The sequence below is a fragment of the Mobula birostris genome, chromosome 6 (assembly GCF_030028105.1).
Source record: "Mobula birostris isolate sMobBir1 chromosome 6, sMobBir1.hap1, whole genome shotgun sequence".
NCBI classification, from domain to species: domain Eukaryota; kingdom Metazoa; phylum Chordata; class Chondrichthyes; order Myliobatiformes; family Myliobatidae; genus Mobula; species Mobula birostris.
Window position 1 is genome coordinate 170,927,085 of NC_092375.1, and position 15,320 is coordinate 170,942,404.

General features: G+C 40.9%; 1 protein-coding gene across 1 annotated transcript in view; it reads left to right on the forward strand.

Annotated features, from left to right (window-relative positions):
* The window catches only part of col28a2a (collagen, type XXVIII, alpha 2a), a 103,496-nt gene that overhangs the window by 31,305 nt on the left and 56,871 nt on the right, over window positions 1–15,320 (forward strand). Inside the window, exons 11-13 of the mRNA XM_072259774.1 lie at window positions 3,754–3,822; window positions 4,801–4,869; window positions 13,959–14,027. Of these exons, the coding sequence (XP_072115875.1) occupies window positions 3,754–3,822; window positions 4,801–4,869; window positions 13,959–14,027 (207 nt within the window). The remainder of the gene's footprint in view (window positions 1–3,753; window positions 3,823–4,800; window positions 4,870–13,958; window positions 14,028–15,320) is intronic.

Here is a 15,320-nt window from a genome sequence, read left to right on the forward strand (position 1 = left end):
TTTCTGACCAGGGAGAAAATGCAAAAATCTGAGATGCAAAGGGACTTGGGAGTCCTTGTGCAGAACACCTTAAAGGTTAACTTGCAGGTAGAGTCAGTGATGAGGAAGGCAAATGGAGTGTTAGCATTCATTTCAAGAGGTCTAGAATACAAGAGCAGGGTTGTGATGCTGAGTCTTTATAAGGCACTGGTAAGGCCTTACCTTGAGTACTGTGAATAGGTTTAAACTCCTCATCTAAGAAAAGATGCGCTGGCATTGGAGAGGGTTCAGAGGAAGTTTACAAGGTTGATTCCGGGAACGAAAGGGTTATCATACGAAGAACATTTGATAGCTCTGGGTCTGTACTCATTGGAACTTATAAGGATGAGGGGGGATCTCATTGAAACCTTTTGAATGTTGAAAGGCCTAGACATAGTAGCTATGGAAAGGATGTTTCCTATGGTGGGGGAATCTCGGATAGAAGGCACAGCCTCAGGTTAGAGGGGCATCCATTTAAAACAGAGATGCAGAGAAATTTCTTTAGCCAGAGGGTGGTGAATTTGTGGAATTTGTTACCATAGGCAGCTGTGGAAGTCAGGTCATTGGATGTATTTAAGGCAGAGATTGATAGGTTCTTGATTGGACACAGAATCAAAGGTTATGGGGAGAAGGCCGGGGAGTGGGGCTGAGGAGGGGAAAAAAAGAATCAGCCATGATTGAAAAGTGGTGCAGATTCGACAGGCCAAATGACCTAATTCTGCTCCTATGTCTTATGGACTCATAGCCTAAACAACCTAAGGCACTGTGATCAATAAAGGAGAAAGTTATCATATCATAATAACTCAAGCAAAACCTGACTCTTTGCCTGAAGATACATAAAGTGGGTCAGCGACATCTCGGTTGGGCTGTGAGCTGGAGAAATGTGGTCAAGACTATTTGAAAGGGCAGATTCAGAATGTTACCCCATTGAATGCCTTACAGTAATTCAAAGAAATTGCATTACTGTGCGATGAGGTTATGGGAATTGTACTAGCTAACGCTGTACTACAGTAGTGAACAACAATAATGTGCGGGCTGGTCCTGGAAGTAAAACAATTCCTTCAGCCCAGATTTCTCATTATATGCCAAGTACAGAAGAATCACATTGCTTTTCAAAAACTATAACGCATTTCGAACAAAGTCTAAGAGAACAGTGAGTCACCAAGAGATGAGGTGATTACTTGACTATTGTAATCAGTTATGAAGTACTGAGGATCAAATGCTGATAATAAGTCATTCATTTCTTAAGTTAGGTCTTTAATTCCTCAGTTGCCCTCCTTGTCATTAAGTGTCTTCCACCGTCCTCTTTATTTTTATCACACCCCCCCATCTTGGAAACATCCACTGCCCCTGGAAGGGGGGCAATGTTGCCCACCTTGGGAACCATAGAACCATAGAACATTACAGCACAGAAGCAGACCTTTTGGCCCTTCTTGGCTGTGCCAAACCATTTTTCTGCCTAGTCCCACTGACCTGCACCTGTATCCCTTCATACACCTCTCATCCATGTATCTGTCCAAGTTTTTCTTAAATGTTAAAAGTGAGCCCGCATTTACCACTTCATCTGGCAGCTCATTCCACACTCCCACCACTCTCTGTGTGAAGAAGCCCCCCTAATGTTCCCTTTAAACTTTTCCCCCCTCACCCTTAACCCATGTCCTCTGGTTTTCTTCTCCTCTAGCCTCAGTGGAAAAAGCCTGTTTGCATTCACTCTATCTATACCCATCATAATTTTATATACCTCTATCAAATCTCCCCTTATTCTTCTACGCTCCAGGGAATAAAGTCCTAACCTATTCAACCTTTCTCTGTAACTCAGTTTCTCAAGTTCCGGCAACATCCTTGTAAACCTTCTCTGCACTCTTTCAACCTTATTAATACCCTTCCTGTAATTTGGTGACCAAAACTGCACACAATACTCCAAATTCGGCCTCACCAATGCCTTATACAACCTCATCATAACATTCCAACTCTTATACTCAATACTTTGATTTATAATGTACCAAACGCTCTCTTTATGACCCTATCTACCTGTGATGCCACTCTTAGGGAATTTTGTATCTGTATTCCCAGATCCTTCTGTTCTACTGCACTCCTCAGTGCCCTACCTTGTATGTTCTACCTTGGTTTGTCCTTCCAAAGTGCAATGCCTCACACTTATCTGTATTAAACTCCATCTGCCATTTTTCAGCCCATTTTTCCAGCTGGTCCAAATCCCTCTGCAAGCTTTGAAAACCTTCCTCACTGTCCACTACACCTCCAATCTTTGTATCATCAGCAAATTTGCTGATCCAATTTACCACATTATCATCCAGATCATTGATATAGATGGCAAATAACAATGGACCCATCACTGATCCCTGTGGCACACCACTAGTCACAGGCCTCCACTCTGCGAAGCAATTCTCTACTACCACTCTTTAGCTTCTTCCATTGAGCCAATGTCTAATCCAATTTACCACCTCTCCATGTATACCTAGCGACTGAATCCTCCTAACTCACCTCCCATGCGGGACCTTGTCAAAGGCCTTACTGAAGTCCATGTAGACAACATCCACTGCCTTCCCGTCATCCATTTTCCTGGTAACCTCCTCGAAAAACTCCAACAGATTTGCCAAACATGACCTACCATGCACAAAGCCATGTTGACTCTCCCCAATAAGTCCCTGTCTATCCAAATACTTGTAGATCCTATCTCTTAGTACTCCTTCCAATAATTTACCTACTACCGACGTCAAACTTACCGGCCTATAATTTCCCGGGTTACTTTTAGTAAACCATTGACTCTTGACCTATTGCTACCTTGCATCGAACTGTTTTGTCTTTAACAAATTGCCAGCATAGTTTCTGTATAAATTGCCCCTACACTGTATATCTTAAACTAAAGAAACTATTTCAACTCGCTCTATCTTAATATGTGCCAAAGAGGCAGAGCTAACCTTGAGATTGTCATTGAATTGCTCTCCCCCATCTCTACTGTTTTAACTTGTATACCATGTGGAACAGCCTAGATATCTGCCTGAACTAAGTAGAGGCCAAATTTCTTAATGCAAATTGTGATTTAAGAACTGGCTATTTGGAGAAAGCAGGAATACCACCACCCAGCCAAACTCTGCCAATCATCCATCCCCCTGGCCATCACCACTTCTGAAAGCACCTTCCCTGGGACCTGCATTTTTACTGTGAAATACAACTTTTGAACCACATCAGTATACACCAGCCTAAAGTTCGATGTTCATTCAGTGAGTGGCATCCGCCAACAGCATGTTTTTAAGACCTCGACATGGAAGTGGTGTGATCCTCCCACTGGAAACCTGCTGCTCCTGAGTTTAAAACTGCTCTGTAGTATCTTGCTTTCTTTGCTAATTTCCTACCTGCACAGTTCCAAATGATACAGGGAATCCTTAACAGCAATGAAGTAAATGGAACGTTTCAAGAAGGCAACCGCTTGTCCTTTCATCGTAAGCTATCCATGATTACTTTGGAATTTCATCTGGCCCAAAGGGTTTCCTTTGATTAGGATAATTGAGTATAATTCAAACAATTATTTGTTTTGTTAGTTAATGTCAAAAATCATATTTATTTCTTGTCATTGTACATTTTCCATCACACTGTAAATAGAGTGAAAACAAATAGTTGCCGTAACATGACCAAACGAAATTTGACCTCTTAACATACATCTTTCATTATTGGAGCTAATTTGTTTAAGAACGTTTCTAAATATTTACATTATAGGGTGAACGTGGACTTCCTGGGCCACCTGGCCTAACTGGTGAAACTGGAATTGGTCTTCAAGGCTCAAAGGTAAAGAAGTCCATTTTTAAGCATGAAAATTCTGGTTCCAAGCACAATTTCAGCCATTTATGGGCTGGAATTAATAGAAAACTAAGTAAACAGCAATGGTATCAGAAAAATGAAGAAACATTTATAACTGCACATTTTGGACATCCCTGTGGTATGAATTTATTTAGCAGGAACACGAGTATTCTTGCAGAGTCGATCCAATACATCACATGAGAGATGGGGGTAAAGGGCAAGAACAAAGTACTGAAGAAACTGAGTGAGTTCAGCAGCACCAATGGAAGGAAATGGACTGCTGACAATTCAGGTTGAGACTCTTAAACTGGACTGAAAGTAAAGAGGGGACAGAGGCAGTATAACAATGTAGATGGGAAGAGTGGAGCCAAAGCTGGCAGGTGATAGGTATATCCAGGTGAGAAAGGCAGTAGGCAAGATGAGTACAGTGCTCAGTATGTGGTTGGAAATCAACAAAGTTAAATATGCAGTGTTTTCCCTTGGCCAGGCTGCACTTTTAGAATTGGGAAGACATTATGTAGAGTAGATAATCTAATGTTTTAATTTTAGGAATGTTTACAGGTAAATCTACTAATTTGCCTTTTAGTATTAAATTTTTGTGTCCAGGTGTGAGAAATGTATACACTCCAAGCATTTTAATAGGCGTCACTGTGTGCCTGTAAATGAAAATGTTGCAATGTGACTTTTTTTATTCCAAACGGTACATACAAAAATCCAGGCTACATTGCAGAAGCTCGGTTTCCTGAATAAGCAAGTATTGAGAATCTGCTGTCTTTAATGCCAGAAAGATTTATAATATGTTAATTTGAAAGTCCAGAGCTTACATTGGGTAATACTATCAAATGCCCATTGATTCCATATTTGGTGGATAATGAAAATACAGTTATATTATTATTGAAAAACTGAACAAGATATTTAAATTTAGTGAAACAGTATTTAGTTTTCAATTTGCCTTTCTTTGTTTAGGGTGACATTGGTTTCCCTGGAAGACCAGGACCTGTTGGGCCACCAGGGACTGGTGAACCTGGATTGCCAGTAAGTCAGTCGTAATGTTTGAAAGACATGCCAAATTTTATTTTCACAGGCAGTCACATAGATAATTTCATAGAGAAAAACAGCACAGACTCAGGCCCTTTGGCCCAACAAGTCCATGCCAACCACGATGCCACCCATCTACTCCCAATTTACTGCACTTGGCCTATATCCTTCTCAGTCCCAGCCCTCCATGTACCTATCACTGAAAATATTTCCAATTACAGAGACTTTGAAGAGAATGAATATTTAAAAGTAATGGGGTATCTTTTGCAACAAAATATTATATGTAAGCCACCCCGCCGAGTCCCATTTATTTTCTTGTGAATTAAACCTGCCATTTTCACCTATGTGAACTTCAATCTTGCTGTCTTCCCAGTTTTCCTAGAGAATTGCCCTGTCTCCGCAATACAGGCAAAACTTTATCCCATTTCGGTTTAATCATTTTGAGGCTTCCATGTTAAGTAATCCTAAAATGCATTTATGGCTGAAAGTGTAAAGAACTGCCTGTGGACCATTCGACCCATTGAGTCTGCTCTTGCATTTCATTATAACTGATTTATTTTCCCTCTCAGCCGAATTCTCTTTCCTTCTCCCCTTAACCTTTGACGCTCTTACTAATCAAGAACCTATCAAACTCCACTTTAAATATACTCAATGACTTGCTCTGTGCCAATGAATTCTGCAGATTCACTATCCTCATCTCTGTTCTAAATGGATGTTCCTCTGTTCTGAAGCTGTACCGTCTGATCCTAGATTCTTCCACTATAGGAAACCTCTCCACATCCACTCTATCCAGTCCTTTCAATATTGGATAGTTTTCAATGAGATTCCACCCCCTCCCCATTATTTCAAACTCCAGTGTGTACAGGCCCAGAGCCATCAAATGCTCCTAATATGTTAATCCTTTTGTTCCCAGAATCATTCTCATGAACCTCCTCTGGAATCTGCCAGTACATCCTTCCTTAGATAAGGGGCCCAGAACTGCTCACAATACTCCAAGCACAGTCTGACTAATACCCTATAAAGTCTCAACTTAACATCCTTCCTGTTTCATCCTCTTAAAATGAATGTTAACATTGCATTTGCCTTCCTTGCCACTGACTCCACCTGCAGTTTAACCTTTAGAGAACCATGCCTGAGGACTCCCAAGTCCCTATGCACCTCTGATTTTTGAATTTTCTCCCCGTTTAGAAAATAGTCTGTGCCTTTATTCCTTCTACCAAAGAACATGGCCATACATGTCCCTACACAATATTCCATCTGCCACTTTACCCAGTGTCCTAATCTGTCTCAGTCCTTCTATGGATTTCCTGTTTCCTCAACACTACCTGCCCCTCCACCTATCTTCATATCATCTGCAAACCTGACCACAAAGCCATCAAATCTGTCATCCAAATCATTGACATATAATGTGTAAAGAAACGGTCCCAATACCGACCCCTGTGGAACACCACTAGTCACAGGCAGCCAACCAGAAAATCCTCCCCCCTTTATTCTCACTGTTTGCTTCCTGACAGCCAGCCAGTTATCGATCCATCTTTTCTGTAATACCATGGGCTCTTAGTTTGTTAAACAGCCACAGTGTGTCATGTTGCCAAAGGTCTTCTGAAAATCCAAGTAAATTGCATCCACTGACTCTTTGAGAAAAGGAAAGCCTTTACCTTTTTAATAATATTTACTTTGAAATATTTAAATAGAGTTATAGAGAAGTACAGCACAGATATATTTCTTCAGCCCAGTAAGTCCATGGTGACAAAGGTGCCCCTCAGTTATGTTCTGTAAATCCCTGAAAGGCTTGCCCCTCTGTGTACCTTTCCAAGTGGTTCTTAAATGATTCTATTGTACCTCCCTCAACCATTTCCTCTGATAGCTTGTTCCATATACTGATCACCCTCTGTGTGTAAAAGTAGCCCCTCAGGTCCCTTTTTAAATCTTTTCCCTCCCACCCTAAACCTATGACCCCTAGTTATGGTGTCCCCTACCCTGCGGAAACAATTGCTATCAGCAACTTTTACTGTGCCTCTCATAAATTTAAATGAAGTCATCTTTTATTCTCTTACATTCCAGGGAATAAAGACCTAACCAGGCCAACCTCTCCTTGTGACTCAGGCTTCTTGTCCTTTCAACATCCTCGTAAATCTTCTCTGCGTTCTTTTCTTTTTTAACCACTTCTTTCCCCTAACAGGGTGACCAAAATTGTATGTAGTACTCCAAGTGTGTCCTCACCAGTCTGCTGTACAATTGCAACATACTGTCCCAAGCCCTGTACTCAACACCCTGACTGACGAAAGCCAGTGTGCTAAACGGCTTTTTAACCACTCTGTCTGTCTGTGATGCTACTTTCAATGAACTATGCACCTGTACTCCTATGTGTTTCTGTCTCACTACACTCTCTAGTGTCGTACCATTCATAGAACAAGTCTATACAGGTTTGACTTTCCAAAATGCATCACCTCATACTTATCTGTATTAAAATCCTCAGCCCACAACTCAAGCTAATCAAGATCTCCCCGTAACATGTAACAACCTTCTTGGCCGTGCTAAAATCCAAGTAGACAAAATTCACTGCCATACCCTCAGCTACTTTTTTGGTTACTTCTTCAAATCAACATTAAAAGATTCATAAAGCATGACTTTCGACGCACAACGTGATCATTCTATCTGTCCAAGTGCTATCCCTCAGAATTCCCTCTAGTAACTTCCTCTGTACTGATGTCAGGCTGACCAGTCTGTAGTTCCCTGGCTTGTCCTTGTTACCCTCCTAAACAAAACAGCATTAGCCACCTTTTAGTCTTTTGAGAACTTCACCACCAGTGGGGAACAATGAAGTAAATATCTCTCCAAGGGCTTCCATAAATTCCTCTCGGGAATTAACCACCTTAATATGCTATAAGGCTGCAAAAACCTCCTGAACACAAGAGATTCCACTGATGCTGAAAATCCAGAGAAACTCACCAGTCCTGATGAAGGGTTTTGGCCCGAAACCTTAACTGTTTATTCCCAACAATAGATTTTGCCTGGCCTGCTGAGTTCCTCCAGTGTTTTGCATGTGTTACTCTGCAAAAACCTTTGCCCTGTTAGTATGAATGTTCTTCAGAACATCTCCACTTGTTTCCCTTTTTCTTGAGCCACATAATTTTATCCTCAGTCAGGAGAAATGTTCATTAATAATCCCACCCACGTTCTGTGGCTCAAGGCATAAGCCGCTCTGTTGATCTCTAAGGGAAGACTCTCTCATTAAATGCTCTTTTAATATAGCTATAGAAACTCTTCGGATTTTCCTTAACCGTACATTGCAGATCTATCTCATACCTTACTTTGCCCTTCTGATTTTCCCTTTAAACATATTGTTAGTCTTTATATAGTATCAAGGGGTTCACTTAACCCAACCTTCTCAACCAATGTTCATTTTCTTTTTTTCCTGACCAGATCCTCAATATTCTCTACCAGGGTTCCTTAAACATGTTAGGTTTACCCTCACCCTAATAGGAATATGTTGACCCTGGACATGATATCTTAAAAGCCTCCTGCTTGCCATCCATTCCTTTCCACTCAAGCAGGTTTATCCAATCAACCTCTGCTAGATCTTGTCTAATTTCCACTGCTCCAGTTTAGGATCCTTATCTGTGGACCTGTCCTAATCTTTTCCATCACTGTCTTAGAAGTAATAAAATCATGGTCACTGGATCCAAAGTGGTCCCTGACTGGCATTCAGTTTCTTACCCTACCTTGTTCCCAAAGAGAAGGTGCAATAATAAATCCTCCTTAGTAAGGCCCTTTAGGTATTGATTTCAGGAAACTATCCTGGACACACTTCACAAATTCCATCCTGACTGGGCCTCTAAGCTCAGAGTAGCCCAGTCAGAGTTCAAAGTAAATTTATTATCAAAGTACATGTATGTCACCACATACCACCTGGAGATTCATTTCTTGTGGGCATAGTCAATAAATCCAATAACCATAATAGAATCAATGAAAGAACACACCAACTGGGCAGACAACCGGAGTGCAAAAGACAATAAACTGCAATTACAAAAAGAAAGATTAAAAAAAGGAAATAATGATAAATAAACAAGCAAAAAATATCAAGAAGCTGAGGTTAAAAGTCCTTGAAAATGAGTCCATATGTTGTGGGAACATTTCACTGATGGGACAAGTGTAGTTCAGTGAGGGTATCCCCCTTGATTCAACAGCCTGATGGTTGAGGAATAATAACTGTTCCTGAACCTGGTGGTGTGAGTCCTGGGCTCCTGTATTTTCTTCCAGATGTCAGCAGCAAAAAGAGAGCATGATCTGGGCGGTGAGGGTCCTTGATGGTGGACACTGCTTTCCTGTGACAACGCTCCGTGTAGATGTGCTCAATGGAGGGGAGGGCTTTAACTGTGGTGGACTAATTAGTGCGAGCTTTTAATTTAAAACACCGTGGAAATTAAAAGCTCCCACTAATACAACCCTATTATTCTTACTACTATGAGCAATTTCTCTACACACCTGCTCCTCAAATCCTTGTCGCACAATATCCTTGTCACACCTGTAGCACCTGTCTTCTGAAATATTGAGCTGCCAGTCTTGCACTTCTCTCAGACACATTTCTCATCTAGCTATTACATCCTCGAGTTCAGAACCAATCTACGCTCTGAGTTCGCCTGCCTTACCTGTTAACCCTCATGCATTAAAATAAAAGAAATTTCACTGAATATTCATTTCTCTCCCTTTGCTGTGCCCTGGCTATCCTCATTAATAAACTTGTTCTTGCAGTCTACTGGGTTAACCCATGATTTGCTACCACTCAGAAATCCCGCCTCCTGCCAACCCTGTGTAGTAATAGCAAATTTCCCTGCAAGGACATTGGTCCCTCTCTGGTTCAAATGCAACCTATCCCTCTGTACAGGTCACCCCTGCCTCAAAAGAGATTCTAATGATCCATGGAACCTGAATCCCTGCCACCTGCAACAGGTCCTCAGCCTCACATTCATCAGGCCTGTGTTTCAGTTTCTGACATTGCTAGCGCGTGGCACTGGAAGTAATCTGGAGACCACTACCCTTGAGGCCTTGCTCATTAACACTTTACCTCATTTGGAGCTCGCTACATGGAGCTTAGAGAAATAGAGGGCTATGTGGTAGGGTAATTCTGCCCAGATTCTAAAGTAGGTTACATGGTCGGCACAACATTGTGGGCTGAAGGGCCTGTAATGTGCTGTAGATTTCTATGTTTCTATATTTCTGTGTTTCTATCGAGCCTAGTGCTGTTCCTGACTGAATTGAACTTTAGTAAGGTATTGGTTATGGTCTTTCTTTGAAGATCCTATGATAGCTATTAGATTTAAGACAACCTATAAGGTATTTGTGCAGTTACTTTAGTGATAATTGCTCTTAAGTTCCTTCCCCTTCTTTTTGCTTGATTTTTGTACTATTATTGTGAAGGTCACTAATGAAGGTAGTGGAAGTGGGTACTATAGGGTCTTTTAAGAGACTCTTGGAGCTTAGGAAAATAGAGGGCTATGTGGTAGGGTAATTCTAGGCAGTTTCTAGATTAGATTACATGCTTGGCACAACATTGTGGGCCGAAGGGCCTTTAATGTGCTGTAGATTTCTATGTTCTATATAATAATTTCTTATACTCATTCTGCAGGACCTTGTCTCCTGTTCTACCTATGTCATTTGGACTAATGAGTACAACAAACTCTGCTATTTATCCTCCCCCTCAACAACCACTCAGAAACATCATTGATCCTGGCATCCACAAAGCAACACACTATTTTGGTGTCTCCTCTTCTAATACTTCTAAAATGTCTGTGGTCATCGCCCTTTAAAGGCCTTTTTTGAAGAACAAGCTTTCAGAAGAGCATGTGGGCAGTGCTTGCAGGACAGTGTAGCCACAGTTTGATAGAAATAGCATAGGAGCGGGTGGTGACAGGGTGTGGGGAGTGCACCGAACAGGCTAGATCAAGCGTAGGTAATCTGTTAAATTCTCTTAATTTTGTGTTTTACATTGCATCATTTTAATTTGTAATAATTGTCATCTCTTGATATTAGCTACATAGATCATCTGAATGTCAGTAAAATTTAGCTTGCTTCCTCAAGGTGAAAAACCAGGAGATGAGCAGATATAACAACATACATTCCTAGAGCAGATTTACACCTACAAACATCTGAGCCCTTAAATCTTTAGAGATGCAATACAGATGCTGACCACTGATAGAAGTGTTTAAAAATAAATGACTAAAATCAAGAGTGATGAGTTTAAGGATCCTACACAATTTCAAAAGAGAAATAACGAGAAGGAAAGGATTCATGGTGGAACGTGGGAGGGATAATTGCACAAGAATCTGGAGTTGAATGGATAAAGGACAAAGACCGATGGAGCTCACCCAAAGTAAAGTTGAATAACATTAGAGATTTGTAGAGTATGAAGACTTTGATATAGCATTCGAGAGGAAACCAAGAAGGGAGGGCTGAATTCTGTTTGGGTGTTGATTGATGTACTCTTGTCAAGAGTTGGCCGCATAGATAGGTGAGAACCATTTTACAACTGCGCACAGAGCCTAGGAGCTGCCGAAGGAGAAATCTGGTGGTTTTAGGAGGTGTGCTTATAATTTGCATTATTTTTCCCTTATTTTTTCCACGTTTCCTTCCAAAATATCATGATAGCAGCGCAGATCAAACGGAGGACTTCAGAAATAGAATATATGCCACTAGCAATTATTCTTTCCAGATGCATGGATATCTCTCTATTTCTCCGAAGAAAATATGTCGTGCTGCCACATTAAAGAAATTTATCTGTGGTCTACTAATTGGGTGAGCAAATAAAACAGTTCGTGGCTGACAAAAAGTATAACCTTCAAATTCTTCATATGTCGCCTTTGTGCTCATAACAGTCAGTAGTAAAAAATTGCTTCACTTATGATCTTTGGCTTTTTTTAAAGCAACAGCAAGGTCTTGGAGTAGGTCTCCCTGGGAGCAGATCTTGACTTCAGTGCCTTGTAAATTAAATGATGGTGAATCAACAGACTGCTTTGCAACTTCCCATATTTTTGTTTCTGCTGATCTCAACCAACCACAGATAAAGTCACAAATCTAAGAGCAGTTCTAATTGTTAGCCTTCTCTGCAAGCAACAATCTCTACCCCGCCCCCCAGTTGTGTGTTTTGTTGTGCATCCTTTAATTGGCTGCAGTGTTTCAAATATTACAGAACCATTCAACTAACATTTTACCAAATCTGCTCATCTCTCAAAAACTAGAGTCACTTCAGTCCTCTTTTTTAAAAATGTCTCTTGATCTTCACGAGATCTTTTTTGAACAGAGTCTACTCTCTGAAGATATAACTCTCTAGTTTATGTTCATATTCCCAGAGGTGGATTGCATTCTCTTTCAGGGCAAGGACAGTATTAACAATGAATGTCAAAGAAACTGTGATGCTAAATATTCTTGATACTGTCAACCAAATAGACCAAACTGGTGTGTTGGTGTATAAAACAGGTGGCAAGCATGTGGCTCGGTTTATTTCATTTGATAATGAAGCCACTGTGACAAGGCCATTACTTTTTTAAAGAGTAGTAGGTTTCTCAAAGATTACTGGGGTAATTAAAGTCCCATAAACAACCAGGCAACTGCTATGGAGACGTAGGAGACTGCAGATGCTGTAATCTGGAGCAATACACAAAACGCTGGAGGAACTCAGCAGGTCAGTCAGCATCTATTGAGAGAAATGGACAGAGGAAGGATCTTGATCCACAACATCAGCTATTCATTTTCCTTCACAGATGCTCCCCGACCTGCAGAGTTCCTTCAGCAGTTTGTGTGTTGTCCAAGGAGCTGCTATGATTTGTATATCCTGGGATTACTTGGAATCCCTGATATTAGAAATGAATTCATTGAGTGACTTGCTTTGTACTAATCACTGCTCAAAAGAACAAGTTGTAGGTTGGTGAGGTGGCCTAATAACTTTACTCTGAATACAATTGATTTTTAAATGTTATCTCTGAAGTATTCATCGTAAAACATGTGACATCATCTACCTTAAATTGTCCAAGTAACAAAACTTTAAAACATTATTGGACAAAATTTGACTCCTGCTCATGTTAAAGGAGAGGAAGCAGACCTAAAGTCAAGTTGGACACTCAGTGTCATTTTCCCAGCAGCCTTGCGTTGGTCACTGCCTAAACCCAGCAATAACCTCATCGGTCTGTGCTAGCCTGCATTTAGTATCACAGAAACATGTAACAGTTTTAATGTCCCTGTTGTGGCCTAATGCCTAAGGCGTGGAAATTTTGAGGGATCAATTACAATGTGATATTCACTGAATGACATTGCAGTTTGGTATTTAATTTCTAAGACCAGACCTTCTTTTTAGACTCACTTTGTTTTCTACTGATGTTGAAGATTTGCAATGAGACCTTTCATATTTTTTCCTTTGTAACATCTCCTTTGTACGCAATGAATATCATTATGTGCCGTGTCATGACAACTATATTATAGAGTTTTTTTCATTTTTCAAATCTATCATAACTGAAGTTAATTAGACCAAAATAAACTCCAGATACTGGAAGTGCAAAACAAATCTCCAAGTGCTGGAATATACAGGGGATCAAGCAGTGTCCATCGAGATAAAAAAACATTGGGCTAACATTTTAGATCAATGATTCTTCATCAGGATCAAAGTGGGGATAAAGGAGTTTCAAGTTGCAGAAAGGGGGATATGAAGAAAAGGGAGAGGATTTCTAAGATAGAGTGCAGGCTGGTGTTATCAAGATAACTCTGACTTCAAATGCAGGCCATTAGAGAGATGAGAAAAACAGAAACAGAAACTGAACCTGTAATAGCCAGCAACATTTATAGAGAGAAGCAAAACATTTGAATCCAATACTGAGATCTGCAAAATAGCCATGCAGAAGATGAGGTGCCGTTCCCTGGGAATCTTTGGAATGTTTCAACACGACAAGGACAGGAGTCAAAGTGGAAACTGGACAGGGAAGTGACCATGGCTTCTGACTACCATAGTTGACAAGAATCTCAACCATGTGTCTTCTTTTTCCTGCTCTTCGGCTTATAACATTGTTAATAATTCATTTCCTTTTCACTTTGCACAGGGGCCTCCAGGACCTCAAGGTCTTCCAGGAGGTCGTGGTTTACCTGGTGAGGGTTGGCCAGGAATGAAGGTATATGTAATTCTATACATTAAATATACACATAGAATCTCTCTTTAACTACAAAAGATTCACCTAAAGCTACCTGAAGGTAATGTTAGAACATGTAGAAAAGAAATTTCCCACCAGCAGGATGCACCCAGCATGTTACATTTTTATCAAGGCCAATGTTTCTCTCGATGTTGAACAAGGTTATGCATATGCTAAAACTAATATGTGTGTCTGCTACAGGCTATACAATATGTAGCTGAGGCAGCAAGAATTTTTAAAAGTATGCATAGGCCAGTTTATTATTCAATCTCCCTAGGAACATTTGAGGTGGATGCTAGGTAGGTAAATACAGGAGTGAGTTCTCAACCACTAGATTATGAAAGCTCAATATGGGGTGCCATGATGACATGCTGGTTAGTGCGCGCTGTTACAGTTCCTGAGTTTGGAGTTCAGTTCTGGGGTCGTACTGTAAAATATCTCTGTACATCACCCTCCTCATGGGCTTTCCCCAGGTGCTCTGGTTTCTTCCCTTAGTCCAAAGGCATAACAGGTATGTTAATTGGTCATTGTAAATTGCCCTGCAATTAGATTATGAAGACACGTAGTCCTCTTTTATTGTCATTTACTAATGCATGCATTAAGAAATGATACAATATTTCCTCCGATGTGATATCACAAAACACAGAACAGACCAAGACTGAAAAACTGACAAAACCACATAATTATAACATATAGTTACAACAGTACAACAATACCATAACTTGATGAAGAAGTCCATGAGCACAGTAGAAGTTCAAAGTCTCTCAAATGTCCCACATCTCACGCAGACGGGAGAAGGAAGAAAAACTCTCCCTGCCATGCCGACCACAGTCCGACTCTGAGTCATCTGAAAACTTCGAGCTCTGATCAGCTCTCCAACACCGAGTACTGAGCGCCATCTCTGTCCGAACGATTCAACCTCAACCTCGGTCGCTAAAAGCAGGCAAAGCTGAGGATTTTGAGGCCTACCCTCCGAAAGATTCTGGACCACACAGTAACGACAGCAGCGAACGAGCGTTTCAGAAATTTCTCCAGATGTTCCTCTGTGCTTTCACGTCCCTCTCCATCAAATCAGAATTGTCCACGGCCCCTATCATTTTTCACCTGGGGGCTGCGCACGCGCAGGCGCGCTGCTCTCTCTCCTCCCGCCTTAGGTTAAGGTTAATCGGGTTCGTCGGGGGTTGCTGCTGTAGTGTGACTCAAAAGGCTGGAGGGGCCTAGTCAGTGTTGTACCACTAAAATAAAAAATATTTATGGCTGAAACATTATCTAACG